Source organism: Phycodurus eques, chromosome 5 (genome assembly GCF_024500275.1).
Source record: "Phycodurus eques isolate BA_2022a chromosome 5, UOR_Pequ_1.1, whole genome shotgun sequence".
NCBI classification, from domain to species: domain Eukaryota; kingdom Metazoa; phylum Chordata; class Actinopteri; order Syngnathiformes; family Syngnathidae; genus Phycodurus; species Phycodurus eques.
The window spans coordinates 31826296-31839048 of NC_084529.1; the positions used below are offsets into that span (position 1 = coordinate 31826296).

Here is a 12753-nt window from a genome sequence, read left to right on the forward strand (position 1 = left end):
CTCAACAGCATCCTTTTTAATGTTTTGGTTTTTTTTTTTTAAATTCCCCTCCCCACTTCTTCACAACGGAACACCATCGATCTAACTATTTACTTTTAATTTTATTTCTCACTCCGTTAGTTTCAGGACAAAGAACAGCCACGGGCGAGAAAAAGGAGTAAGAAAGGCAGGGTAAGAAAAAAACCAAAGAAAGTTGGGCTCCTTGGAGACGGAAAATGTCATTTCGCAGTCAACTGTATGATGTATTATTTGACAACAATGAGGCGTGGGCTGGTATGAGCCCTCCTTGGCACCTGCACAGAGCTGTTAGAACATCAGCTGTGGCTCTCTCGGGGAGCTCGGTGCTGTGCGTGTCAGCAAAATTAGCCAAAGAAAAAGGGGGAAACTGCACCAAGGGGATCCGTCCTAATGCTTCAGGAAGCAAATCGGTGACCTGTGAAGGTCATGATACACATGATACCTATATACATATAAAGTCCTGTGCCATGTTTCTAGTCGTTCTGACATACTATACTGCTAAAAATAACGATTTATACGGCGACATTCCTTTGCATCCATTTCTTTCATTCTCTGAGTTCGACAGTGACGGGAAAATAAAAGCCTCACACATTGCACCACGAACATCTGAGATGATCCATAAAGTGGAGAATTTTTCATTGAAACATTTTTATGAATGTCACGATACATAGTAAATGTGATAATTATTCACGGAAACATCTTTTGGTGAGTTTATTTTCATTGGTGGAAATGTAAAGTATGTGAAGTTCGACAGCTGGTGTTTGTAGACATACAAATGAAACCCTACGTGCTCCCTCCAAAGAGACAGTGCGACCGAGTGGAAGGATCATTTATTCCAGTAGCTGCACAGCCTCATTGCTCGTACTTCACCATTACACACACTGTTATCCTGAAACATGCTAAATCGTATAAAGATGCAGGGCGCTTCATTAGCTTCTGTCTCCCATCATCAGGGAAGACTAGCACAGATGCAAAAACCTAGCCTATGAATGTACTTCAAATAACAGATGGGCAAACAGTACCAGCTGATGTCTTCCCAGGGATGCTCACCAAGCTGTCGCTCAACCAAACAAGATTGTTTCATCATGTGGCTGTTGCTCTTCGATGCAGTCATATGCACAATTGCACACGGTCTCTTTTTCAGAGTTTACTGTTCTTCTGAAACTGCGACACCAATCCGAGAACTTGATCCGACGCCACGACGATTTTGTTCTGAAGGTAAAGTGCACTGTTTTTCGGCGTCTCATTTAAGAAGTAACGATAGTTCACCATAATGCCGCAGGAGTTTGCCACACCCTTTGGGCTGGTGTCAGCATGCCAGTTAAGGCGCCACATGGTGGCGCCGTTTTGAAGGTGGAAGTTGGCCACTGGGTTAAGTGCATAACCCCGCCTTTTCTCCCCGAAGAGATACCAGGCACACAGTCGCATCAGGACTGGCTCCAGGAAACGAGAGAGATGTTCAGAACGCATCCATTCGCTTGTGGCAATTAACTTACGAAGGGCATCCGTAGCACTGGTGCTCGGAGATAAGTCGGTGGCTTCCTCCACTTCTCGCCACTCCTGCTCAGTTAGGAGGTCCAAGCCACGGCCTTCCTTCCGGTATTGGCTGAGGAGGCCTTGGAGCCATGAGGAGAAGCCTGGGATGGGGGAGAGGCTGGAAAACTGGGCAATGTGGGGAAACTCACTCTAGAAGGGCAAAGGAAAATGAAAAACGCATTAAAGAAAAACAATTGTAAGCAAAAGGTGATGTTGTACATCATCATTTTCATGTGTAGAGCAACAACACCTCTAAGAACCTCAATTTGGTTGGCAAAACACAAAATGTTCTTGGTATGTGCTCGGACTTCTGCTTCCTGATCCTGCTGATGGAGATGGATGATCCTCTCTCTTCCCCCCAAACCCTGTTCGGTTCTCATCCTTAACAGTCACCTTCTATTTCTTACACTCCTCCCCATTTATTTGTATTCAGGCCAACTCTCACTCTTTGATCTTAGCCTTCCATGGCCGTCTTGGCAAGCTGGCACCTTGGCTGACAAGTGAGAGTGTGATGTAGCAGAGGTGATAAAAGCTACAGATGAGAGAGCAAGTGCCAGATATCCCCCAGAGAGTTAACTTTCAGTCTTTTGGCTGTCTCGCTCCTTTCCTTCTATCAACATCCAGCTCGTTGCAGGCGCTCCTGTGACGTCATGATCTTTCTTTGCTCCAACATCTATAATGCTAACAACGATCATATGGATACTGTATGTGAGCTAGGAAAGGGTGGAAAGGGGAACTTGGGCAACAGGATATTTGGGAAAAGGTGCCGTCCTAGAAATATCCTCAGCTTTTTTCGTACCGTGGACCGGTTTCGCGTGAAGTAAAATTTTAAATATACATCTCACCGTTACACTGAATGTAGTCGTATTAAGTGGAAGCTCTGCGCTTGTTTCTATTCAACGAATCAGTCCCATCTTGCGGTAATGGGAGACAATAACACCCAAAGCATGTTATTCATGTCCAGTCACCTCCGTAATACGATTTGGGTCATTTGTCATTGCAGAAAATGTTTTAAATGGAAGCAAGGATTTCAGTGGTTCAAGCAATATCCTGCTTCATTTTAATCCAGGCTTGTTTTATAACCTCAGGTGCTTGGTCTCCATGTGCCAAAGCATTTTTTTGAAGGCTTCATCTTCTCATTTGTGAGCCTATTGAGCGGTCTTGGTGCAAAAGACTCACCTGTCCGATATACTGTTTTTTGTTTTGTTTTTTTGGGTAGGACAGTGGGTATAGTCTCTTAAATACAGGGGGGAGTCTAGACTCTTTTTCTGTTTCATGATTTACCCTTTTCCCTTTCCAAAGAACATCTCCAAAAAACCCAATTTTCCTCCTTTATGTCAGCTTGTGGCCTTACCCTGTTACTAACATAAAGCGCAACCAAGACACGCGGTTTGACATGTACTGAGGCACAGACAGATGCACCTGATTTCCACAATAAATCTTCTCCAGACTCTGATGATCGATAAAATATTTTCTGTTCGGTCTCTCTGTGCGGCCTGGTACCAAATTGCCCACTGGTCAGGTACCAGTCCACGGCGATGGTTGAGAACTGCTGCTCGATAGAATTCAGGCTACAAAAGGACAAGCGCAACCGTCTCCCCTCAGTTTAAATCAGGACTGACCTTTTCTTTTCATTTGTCATCTTTTCCATCATAAATTTGGTCCCTGTATTGTACCAGGCATTCCATTGGGACAATACAATTCTATTGCATTGTAGTGCTGATCTCTTCACCTTTACCGAAGATATCCACCACTAGCGGTTGGAGAGATGAAATAGAATGCTCCTGCAAGATCCTAAGAGGAAGCTAAGAGACCTGACCGATGTGACAGTCAAAACCACAGTATAATGTAACCTCTTTTCTGGTCTCGGACAAACAGCTTTGGGTTAAAAGGAAAAAACACAATCTACTGTGTTTAGTGATCCATGTGACTTGAAATGAAAATTCTAATCAGTGAAATGCACACAATCTGATTGAACCACAAACTTAACTGTAATGCATTGCAAAACTGGGAAAGGGAAGTGTGACAAAAGTGGGCCAACATGAAGGGCTCTTCTGATCTTATTGAGAGGAATGGATGCGAATTCATGAGCGCGACTCTGTGGTAACAACTGGTTTGTCTGCCTTTATTAACTGATTTCAGTGTGTAAACAAATACTCAAATTGAAGGGAATTCATGCTTTTAGCTCGCAGAAAATAAAGGAGAGTCTTAAAACTTAAAAACAATCAAACTAAGCTCTTGCAGGCCAATTTTGCATCGAAACAAAAAATAACTGTGCTACATGGGCCTCACCTCAAGGCTACAGACCAATTAGGTTCGTTGCAAAGTGTGGGGACATGTTCTTGCAGGCGGTACAAAAATCGAGACCAGAGAGAAGGAGAGGAGCAGCACAACAGCAATGCAAGTGGCAGGTGCTTGTTATCCCTACAAAACCTTACTCGGGTTTTTATGGGAACTTTATTCGATCAAAAATAATTCTTATATATCAATATTATTATAATGTTTTGATTGACAGAAAATAAATCAGAGAGCTAGAAACGCTTACTTTTTACCATTCAGCAAACACATTTTATATATCCTTCCACAAGGAAAGTTTAAATGTGCTTTCGATGTATTTAGGGGTTTTTGTGATCAGAATCCAGATCCATCTGTGAATTGATAAATGAATCATTTGGAACTGTGGATGGATAGTATATTGAGTCCTAGCTACTGCAATATTGACCACACAACTACAATCACAGAGTGCACCCACCTGCAGTTCCCGCACCACCTTCTTGATGAGATAGTTTCCCAGCTCAACACCTTGTAGACCAGCTTGGGTGGAGGAGATGGAGTAGAAGATTGCTGCATTGACTTTGTTTACATCTTCCTCCAGGTCAAGGGTGGAAAACTCGCGAACAATACTCTAAGGAAGGGACCAACATATATTGTAAAACTCTGCACGTCACCAAGATATATATATATATATATATATATATATATATATATATATATATATATATATATATATATATATATATATATATATATAAATAAAAGTAATAGAATTTGGAAAGCCAACATCTCACGACCTTAGCCTTTTTGAAGGTATGACAAAATTCAGAACTTCATATTTATTGCGTGTGCATTGGTAGGGGAATTTATATTATGTAGTAACACGGATGTCACTGGAAAAAAAGTTTCGTTCAAATGCAATATTGTGCTTGCGGCTTTGACTAAGATCCGACTGTATCCGTTTTATCCGATAGCTGTGTCCGTTTTATCGAGGTTCCACTGTGCATCAAATGAATTTTTTTTAAACTCATCTATTATTATTTATTTAATCAAGAGCTTCTCAACTCAAAGTCCTCATATTCCCCAGCATGTCTAAAAGTCCAGTGCGGTCAAAATCCTAGTTTCGCTCACTTTAGCCGGTGACCACTGTTGGGGTCACTTAGAGGTAGGTCAAATTGCAGTTTTTTCAATCAGAGTAACTTGCTGATATTAAGGAGGAAGAAAATAATAAATCCCCAATTTATTTGTCTGCGTGGAAAATTCAGAAACATTAATCCAAAGTCTTTCATTGTAACCTGTATGTTGTCTGAGATTCCTTCTGTGAGGGCAACGTGCAGCACGACCAAAGGCTCCCCAGGCATGGCGGCATGGGTGAAGGCATAGCAACGACGGTATGGCCCCACTCGGCGCTTCAGATCGGCCCAGTTTCTAACTGGGTGCACAGCCTCATACCTGACAAAAGATTTGTCATTTGATTTTGAATTTCCCAAGCTGAGCTGTATGATTCAAATGTAGATCTTTGTTTAAGAAGGACTCCCAAAATAACATGGTGAAGAATCACATTTGCTGCCTTACTGGCTGATCTTTTGCAGGATCTCACAGGGTGACTGCCAGGTAATACGCTCTAGTCGGAGCAGACCTATAGAGAACCACTCGGACAGCAAGCTCTTCAGTGTTCCATTTAGGTCCTAAGGGAGAGGATGATGAGTCATGAAGAATGTCACCCTCTTATTATTTCAGTGTCTACAAACGACAGGATAAACACTACGACAGAAATCATCACTTGCAATCCAATAATGTCTCGATGAATTACATTCCTGTCCCATTTCCTGATGTGGCCTGTGCGGTCTCCCGCAATCTGTATGCTGTATGCTTCGCACTTTAGGAGTAATTATATGTTTGAGCTTGTAGTTTTACACAGGAGCCCCTTCAATAAGCAACTTGCCATTTGAAAGCAGACCTGATGCCCTTCAAAAGGTCAGACTTCATTTAAAACAAATATCTTCCAAAACCCACACACTGCTATGTTCATATACCCACACGCAGACGCTCGTACACAGTTGTGTAGACCGCTCCATAGAATGACTATGGATTTGCTTGTCAGCTACAACATTGGCCAGCTCTGCTCAACTTTAGTCATGCTGAATGCTGCAATATTGTGAACTTAGAGCAAAGAGAACTGTAGCACGCTAAAAGGAAGCATGTTTTGAAATGACCGTATCTGTAGGCTGATACCTTTACCCCAGTAAGACGCGTGCCACACATCCACCCCAGGATTCTTTCAGGAGGGGCAAAAAATAGCCAGCCTGACACCAATGTAACCCACACCACCCACTGACGCCACTAGCACAGTGGGCTGTGCAGCCTGCAAGATTAGTTAGAATGTCCATTGCACAATAAAGCATGACCAATGCCAATAGTTGCGGTTTTTTCCTCCCTCCTCTTATACCTGTAGTCTACAAAGGGCACCACCAACAGCAAAGCGATGTGCAGTAAATACAAGTATGGATTTTGTTGGTTGCATTCACCTTTGTGAGCTACAAAAAAGTATTACTGGTATCATATTAATCTGAATCGTATAGATTTAAGCGGCCGGAGGTCTTGTGACAAATGTGCGGCTCTTAACGCTGCTTAAGGCACGACCCGAGCCATGCACATGTGCCAAGTGATGCTCGAGATGAGTGGAAAAGCCCACTACCAGCAAGAGATGAAAGTAAGCAAATAGCTGTGGAGCTTCTACGCTACATAAACGGCAAATTGATTGAGGCTAGAAATGTACAAATTACGACAGAGGCCATGATTTGATTGGTGTGTGATGACTTTGTATCATAAAACTTACGTTTTTCTTTAAGGTGCGCAGGGTTGCAACAGAACTGAAAACATGTATGCCTTGGTGGGGAAATTTCATACATGAAATTGGGGCTGCAGCTCAAGATTATTTTGAATTAAGTCAATCATTTATCGATGAATCGGATTTGAAAAATCCTTTACATTTCCTTCCCTTTATTCAATAACAGGGCATTGTTTCAAATTGACAGTGCATGAAATGCCCAAACATAAATTGATTATGATTCAGTCACTGGTCTGAGCCAAAACATGTCAGAAAATAGGCAAAGATGTTGATAACTGTTTTCCAACGTAAAAGCAGATGTTTGCAAATTTGTTTTTATTTTGATCAAACACAAAGTCTGCTTTGTGTTTGATATTTATTGTTGAGAGGCCGAAATTCTGAGGATTTTGACAATTTAGGTGAAGGACCTACGTGGTCTTCATGGTCCAGATTTCACCAACAAGTTCTCTTTATGTATTTTTTGCTTAAGAAAACGAAACTGGCAGTCATTTCCAATCATCTCAATCATATTTGGAGCTACTGTTAAATAACAAATCGTTTTGCATCTGGCAAACTACATATATGGGCGTGGTCGCAAAACACTCTGTGAGGACAGCCAACGTATCAGTTGTTTTATGTTGAAAGCTGGGACTGGGGGAAAGGGCATTGGGGCAGTGCTTTGTGAAATGTGAACCACGTGAGTGGGCCTCGGGTGGGGTATGATGTCTCTGGAGATCAACTGCCATCAACCCATATGTAATCCATATGGGAGCATCACGTCAAAGTCGAATAATGACTTAACTGCATAAATAATTCAGTCTGGCCTCTCACGTAAACGTTTGAACGACAACAAGCAATTCGTACTTCTCGGCTCGTGCGAGCACCCGTACAATATGTCAACAAACAGTACACGCTTTACCCTCAAGTGCGGGCTCTCGCTACTTCTTGATGAGATGATTTCGAGCACGTCGGCCCGAAGGTCCACCAGAAACTTCACTCCCCCTTCCGCCCTGCTTATGTGGTTAAGCAATTGTTTATAGCGGGGAGTCAAGCTGTATCGAAGTCTGTCCTCAACCTGCAAAATGGTCGCCAAGTCCCTGAGTTGGGAATCCAGAAGCTTCCCAGCCAACTCCGAAACGCTTTTATGATCCACTCCAAAGTCTCGTGACAGTTTCGCCAGGAAATCGGGTTTCTCTTCCTTGTCGAGACTTCTGTAGAAGTGCATGAACTCCAAGCTGTTGGCATCTGGAGGAGGGGGAGATTTCTCTCTTGTTTCGTATGTGGGTAAAGGCGATACGACTCTTGCCAGTATTTCCTCCATACCAGTAACGGCTCCACTTGCTGAAGAAGACGACCAACGGGCCCGAAAGGCAGCTTTCAGGACAGTCCGATGTCGCCAGCTCTTCAGGCTGGCACGAAAGGCACAGACGGCAGCCTGGCTTAGCATCGTTGGGAGGGAGCGATATTTGTTTCGGGGACACGACCCACAACATTGAGCACGTCGAAAGTCACTGCTTCCGGGTTCCTTAAAGAGACAGTGCACTTTGGTATGAGGCACAGACGGCAGCCTGGCTTAGCATCGTTGGGAGGGAGCGATATTTGTTTCGGGGACACGACCCACAACATTGAGCACGTCGAAAGTCACTGCTTCCGGGTTCCTTAAAGAGACAGTGCACTTTGGTATGAGGCACAGACGGCAGCCTGGCTTAGCATCGTTGGGAGGGAGCGATATTTGTTTCGGGGACACGACCCACAACATTGAGCACGTCGAAAGTCACTGCTTCCGGGTTCCTTAAAGAGACAGTGCACTTTGGTATGAGGCACAGACGGCAGCCTGGCTTAGCATCGTTGGGAGGGAGCGATATTTGTTTCGGGGACACGACCCACAACATTGAGCACGTCGAAAGTAACTGCTTCCGGGTTCCTTAAAGAGACAGTGCACTTTGGTATGAGGACTTTCGCTTCAATAAATGTGGGTTCTTTGCTATGGAGAGGTTGGGTATGGATAGAGTTTATAAACTTCAATTACAACCCCATAGTAGTGTGGTGATGCAGTCACTTCGTGCTCATCTCCTTGCCTTTTTTTTCTTTTTTAAGAATCACCATATCGCACGGACTATCCAAAAACATGGGAATGGGGTTCAACCTATTGTAAGCACATATAGGAATATATCCAAATTTGTCTGAAAATACGTGAAAAATTCCCAAACACTCTTTATCTGAACTCTTCGCAGACATAATACTTTTCAACTTACATATACTGGATAGTATACTATATTCATTTCCTCCCCAGTCGGCATACTATCGGTATCATTGCGTCGTTCATAAATTCGCCTGCTCCCCCATTAGAATAAGGATAGCTGTTGATTTAATGAATGCCACACATTTATTTCATGCAACGTTCCATTAGTCTGCCGAAATGAACAAAATCAGGGTGTTCTATTCTGACAAATTTCAAGTCTGAAAACATAGTACAGTACAATCAAAATGGGATAGTCTCCTGTTAAAAAATCTAAATAATAAAGCAAGCAGGTAAACGGTTGACCTCTGTCCAATCTGGCAACCCAATGCATCCCGAGCCAGTCTCACTTCAGCTGGCGTTTAACGTCGGATCACAGCAGTGGCTCACTTTAGCGATTGAACCACGTGAAAAGTTGTTGTATTTATTTTTTTTAAAGCATTTAACCCGTATTTTCAAGTGCGTACGCTACTTTTGCGCACAGTCGGATACAGGCATTACATTTGTACGTAACGGCACACCCCAGCATTGTTTAGCCTGCAGCTGGATGAAATTGACTCGTTTGTGTTAATTGGCGAACGCAGAAGCGCTCATCCGAGTGCGATTGAGTGTTTCATATTCAGGACGTTTTCTTGGCCCGCTGATTCATTTTGTTGGCGTCATCTGTCTCTCAAAGGATCTGCGAGCGATGGGGCGAGAGAAGGACGGGAAAGAAAACGGTAAGGCCAAGCACAAAGTCACTAAAGTGACGAAGACGCTAAGCGACGATGACACCATTCGTCACACGTGAGTGGAGTCTTTAGCGCCAATATTTACAGTGACGTACTCCCGTGAAATTCGCTTTCATTTGTTCTTGATCCATGCATTACCTACACTGGGCTAATCGTGAAGCCATCCGCCATAATTGTTATGACGTTTAACAACAACAACTATATATATATATATATATATATATATATATATATATATATATGGGAGGAAAACTGCAAAATGCGCATAGAAAAGTCACCAAAGAGGTTAAAACCCAGAACAGTTGACTGTGTTTGTTTAGTTTAGTTTTGTATCTGATGCATTTGTGAGCGGACAAACACATGTGAATGAGGTCTTATCAGTAATTGGCTTTCATAATTTACAGGAGCCTATAGTTGAATTGACACATGAGCGCTACCTACGACAAGCAACAAACCGCTTTTTTTATTTTTTTAAATGAAAATTTGCACGCAGCCAGATTAACTGATAGGATTGCTTTGTTAGCCTCAGCCACACTTTCCTCAATATGATCGTATCTGGGGCCCGACTTAACATTTTTTCAAAGGAATACAGTTGCGTAGCTGGGTCATAATTAGGACCTGGTGTCTTTCTTCGCAAGTGTGGAAAGGTTAGACTGAGAAGAAACCTGAAAGATCTCCATGGGGAACTTTTGGGACACTGCTTGACTAATTGGTGGCATTTTACTGCATTGTCGGACCAGAATACCAACCAGGCCGAGACGTGTGTAACAACAGCCTTTTATGGGTCTCTACAAAAGTAGAGAGACCCATAAAAGGCACCAATTCATCAAGTTAAAGACAGTTTTTAACGCACTCTTTAGGTCCCTCTGACTGTTTGTATTTTAAATACTACGCCCAAAGCTTACATTTTCTCTTCTTTCTCATATGACCTGCAGCGCAAAGCCAACAAAATCTACAGCGAAAACTACGAATGGAAAACTCCAGAAGGTAAATCACAGTTGTTTTCGACTGTGGAACTTGCAAGGCTTCTTTTTCATCATCATTAGGAAGCTAACCATGCTTGTCAAGCTCAATAAGGAAAGCATTTCAAGTGAACCACCTCCTGCGTCACACCTCGACGTTCTAAAGCTATTTGTGAAGTGTGTTCAGTCACATATGGATTTAACGGGGGGGAAAAAAAAAAAAAAAAAAGAATTGATCTCTGACAATTTACAACCCCAAATATCTTCATAACAGGATAAAGAATTACAGCACACTTGACATCCACCACCCAGGGATGTCAAACTCAAAGCACACTTTAGGTTGCAAAGAGGATAAGCATTTGTTGAACAAACTGAAACTTAAATTTATGTTTATGAACATAAATGTCAATCGAAACCAACATGATGGTGTTATTCCCAAATAAATAAACTTCAACTTGTGTTGATCTGCATAGAAATATCTCCTGTCAAAATATGAACATGGAAAATGTGTGCTTTTCAGAATATTACTATTCAAATAATAGTTTCGGGAAAACTTTCAGTTTTCATAGCTCTTCTGCCATTTTTCGACTTTCTTGGGGGAAAAGTGTTTCAATGAAGTTGGGACATTGTGTTAAACATAAATCAAAACAGAATACAATGATTAGCAAATCATGTTCAACCTATATTTCATTGAATACACTACAGACATTTAATGTTCAAACTGATAAACTCTATTGTTTTTCGCAAATAATCATTAACTTAGAATTTTATGGCTGCAACATGTTCCCAAAAAGCTGGGACAGGTGGAAAAAAAGAAGGAGAAAGTTGAGGAATGCTCATCAAACACCTGTTTGGAACATCGCACAGGTGAACAGGCCAATTGGGAACAGGCGGGTGCCGTGATTGGGTAGAAAAGGAGCTTCTCTGAATTGCTCAGTCATTCCCAAGCAAAGATGGGGCGAGGTTCACCTCTGTGTGAGCAAGTGCGTGAGAAAATAGTCAAACAGTTTAAGGACAATGTTCCTCAACGTACAATTGCAAGGAATTGAGGGATTTCATCATCTACGGTCCAGAATATCATCAAAAGGTTCAGAGAATCTGGAGAAATCACTGCGTGTAAGCGGCGAGGCCGAAAACCGACATTGAATGCCCGTGACCTACGATCCCTCGGGCGGCACTTCATCAAAAAACGACTTCAATGTGTAAAGCATATCACCGCATGGGCTCACTTCAGAAAACCAATGTCAGTAAATACAGTTCGGCGCTACATCCGTAAGTGCCACTTGAAAGTCTACTATGCAAAGCAAAAGCCATTTATCTAGAACACCCAGAAACGCCGCCGGCTTCTCTGGGCCCGAGCTCATCTAAGATGGACCGATGCAAAGTGGAAAACTGTTCTGTGGTCCGACGAGTCCACATTATAAGTTGTTTTTGGGGAAATTGTGGACGTTGTGTCCTCCGGGCCAAAGAGGGAAAGAACCATCCGGACTGTTATGGGCACAAAGATCAAAAGCCAGCATCTGTGATGGTATGGGGCTGTGTTAGTGCCAATGGCATGCATAACTTACACATCTGTGAAGGCACCATTCATGCTAAAAGGTACATACAGGTTTTGGAGAAACATATGCTGCCATCCAAGCAACGTCTTTTTCATGAGCGCCCCTGCTTATTTCAGAAAGACAATGCCAAACCACATTCTGCACGTGTTACAACAGCGTGGCTTCGTCGGGTAACAGACTGGCCTGCCTGCAGTACAGACCTGTCTCCCATTCAAAATGTGTGGCGCATTATGAAGCGTAAGATACGACAACGGCGACCCCGGACTGTTGAACAGCTGAAGCTGTACATCGAGCAAGAATGGGAAAGAATTCCACCTACAAAGCTTCAACAATTGGTGTACTCAGTTCCCAAACGTTTATTGAATGTTATTAAAAGAAAAGGTGATGTAACATAGTGGTAAACATGACCCTGTCCCAACTTTTTTGGAACGTGTTGCAGCCATAAAATTCCAAGTTAATGATGATTTGTTAAAAACAATCAAGTTGATTAGTTTGTACATGAAATATCTTGTCTTTGTAGTGTATTCAATTAAATATAGGTTGAACATGTTTTGCAAATCATTGTATTCTGTTTTTATTTATGTTTCACACGACGTCCCAACTT

The 12753-nt window shown here is 42.5% G+C and overlaps 2 protein-coding genes across 3 annotated transcripts in view; one reads left to right on the forward strand and one right to left on the reverse strand.

Annotated features, from left to right (window-relative positions):
• Nucleotides 1-728: 728 nt before the first annotated feature.
• mlycd (malonyl-CoA decarboxylase) lies at nt 729-8554 on the reverse strand. Of its 2 annotated transcripts, XM_061676325.1 has the most exons (5): nt 7578-8549; nt 5404-5516; nt 5124-5280; nt 4307-4459; nt 729-1704 (listed from the first exon to the last, which is right to left on the reverse strand). In XM_061676325.1, exons 1-5 carry the CDS (start codon nt 8103-8105, stop codon nt 1159-1161), a joined length of 1497 nt encoding a protein of 498 aa, XP_061532309.1. In that variant the 5' UTR covers nt 8106-8549; the 3' UTR covers nt 729-1158. The 2 variants fall into 2 exon arrangements, with proteins under 2 accessions (XP_061532309.1, XP_061532310.1); XM_061676326.1 differs by lacking the exons at nt 5124-5280; nt 5404-5516 and having other exon boundaries at nt 7578-8554.
• The window catches only part of zgc:173742 (DNA topoisomerase I, mitochondrial), a 45933-nt gene continuing 41628 nt past the window's right edge, over nt 8449-12753 (forward strand). Inside the window, exons 1-3 of the mRNA XM_061676341.1 lie at nt 8449-8604; nt 9574-9683; nt 10564-10615. Coding sequence (XP_061532325.1) covers nt 9586-9683; nt 10564-10615 — 150 coding nt within the window. The 5' untranslated portion in view covers nt 8449-8604; nt 9574-9585. The remainder of the gene's footprint in view (nt 8605-9573; nt 9684-10563; nt 10616-12753) is intronic.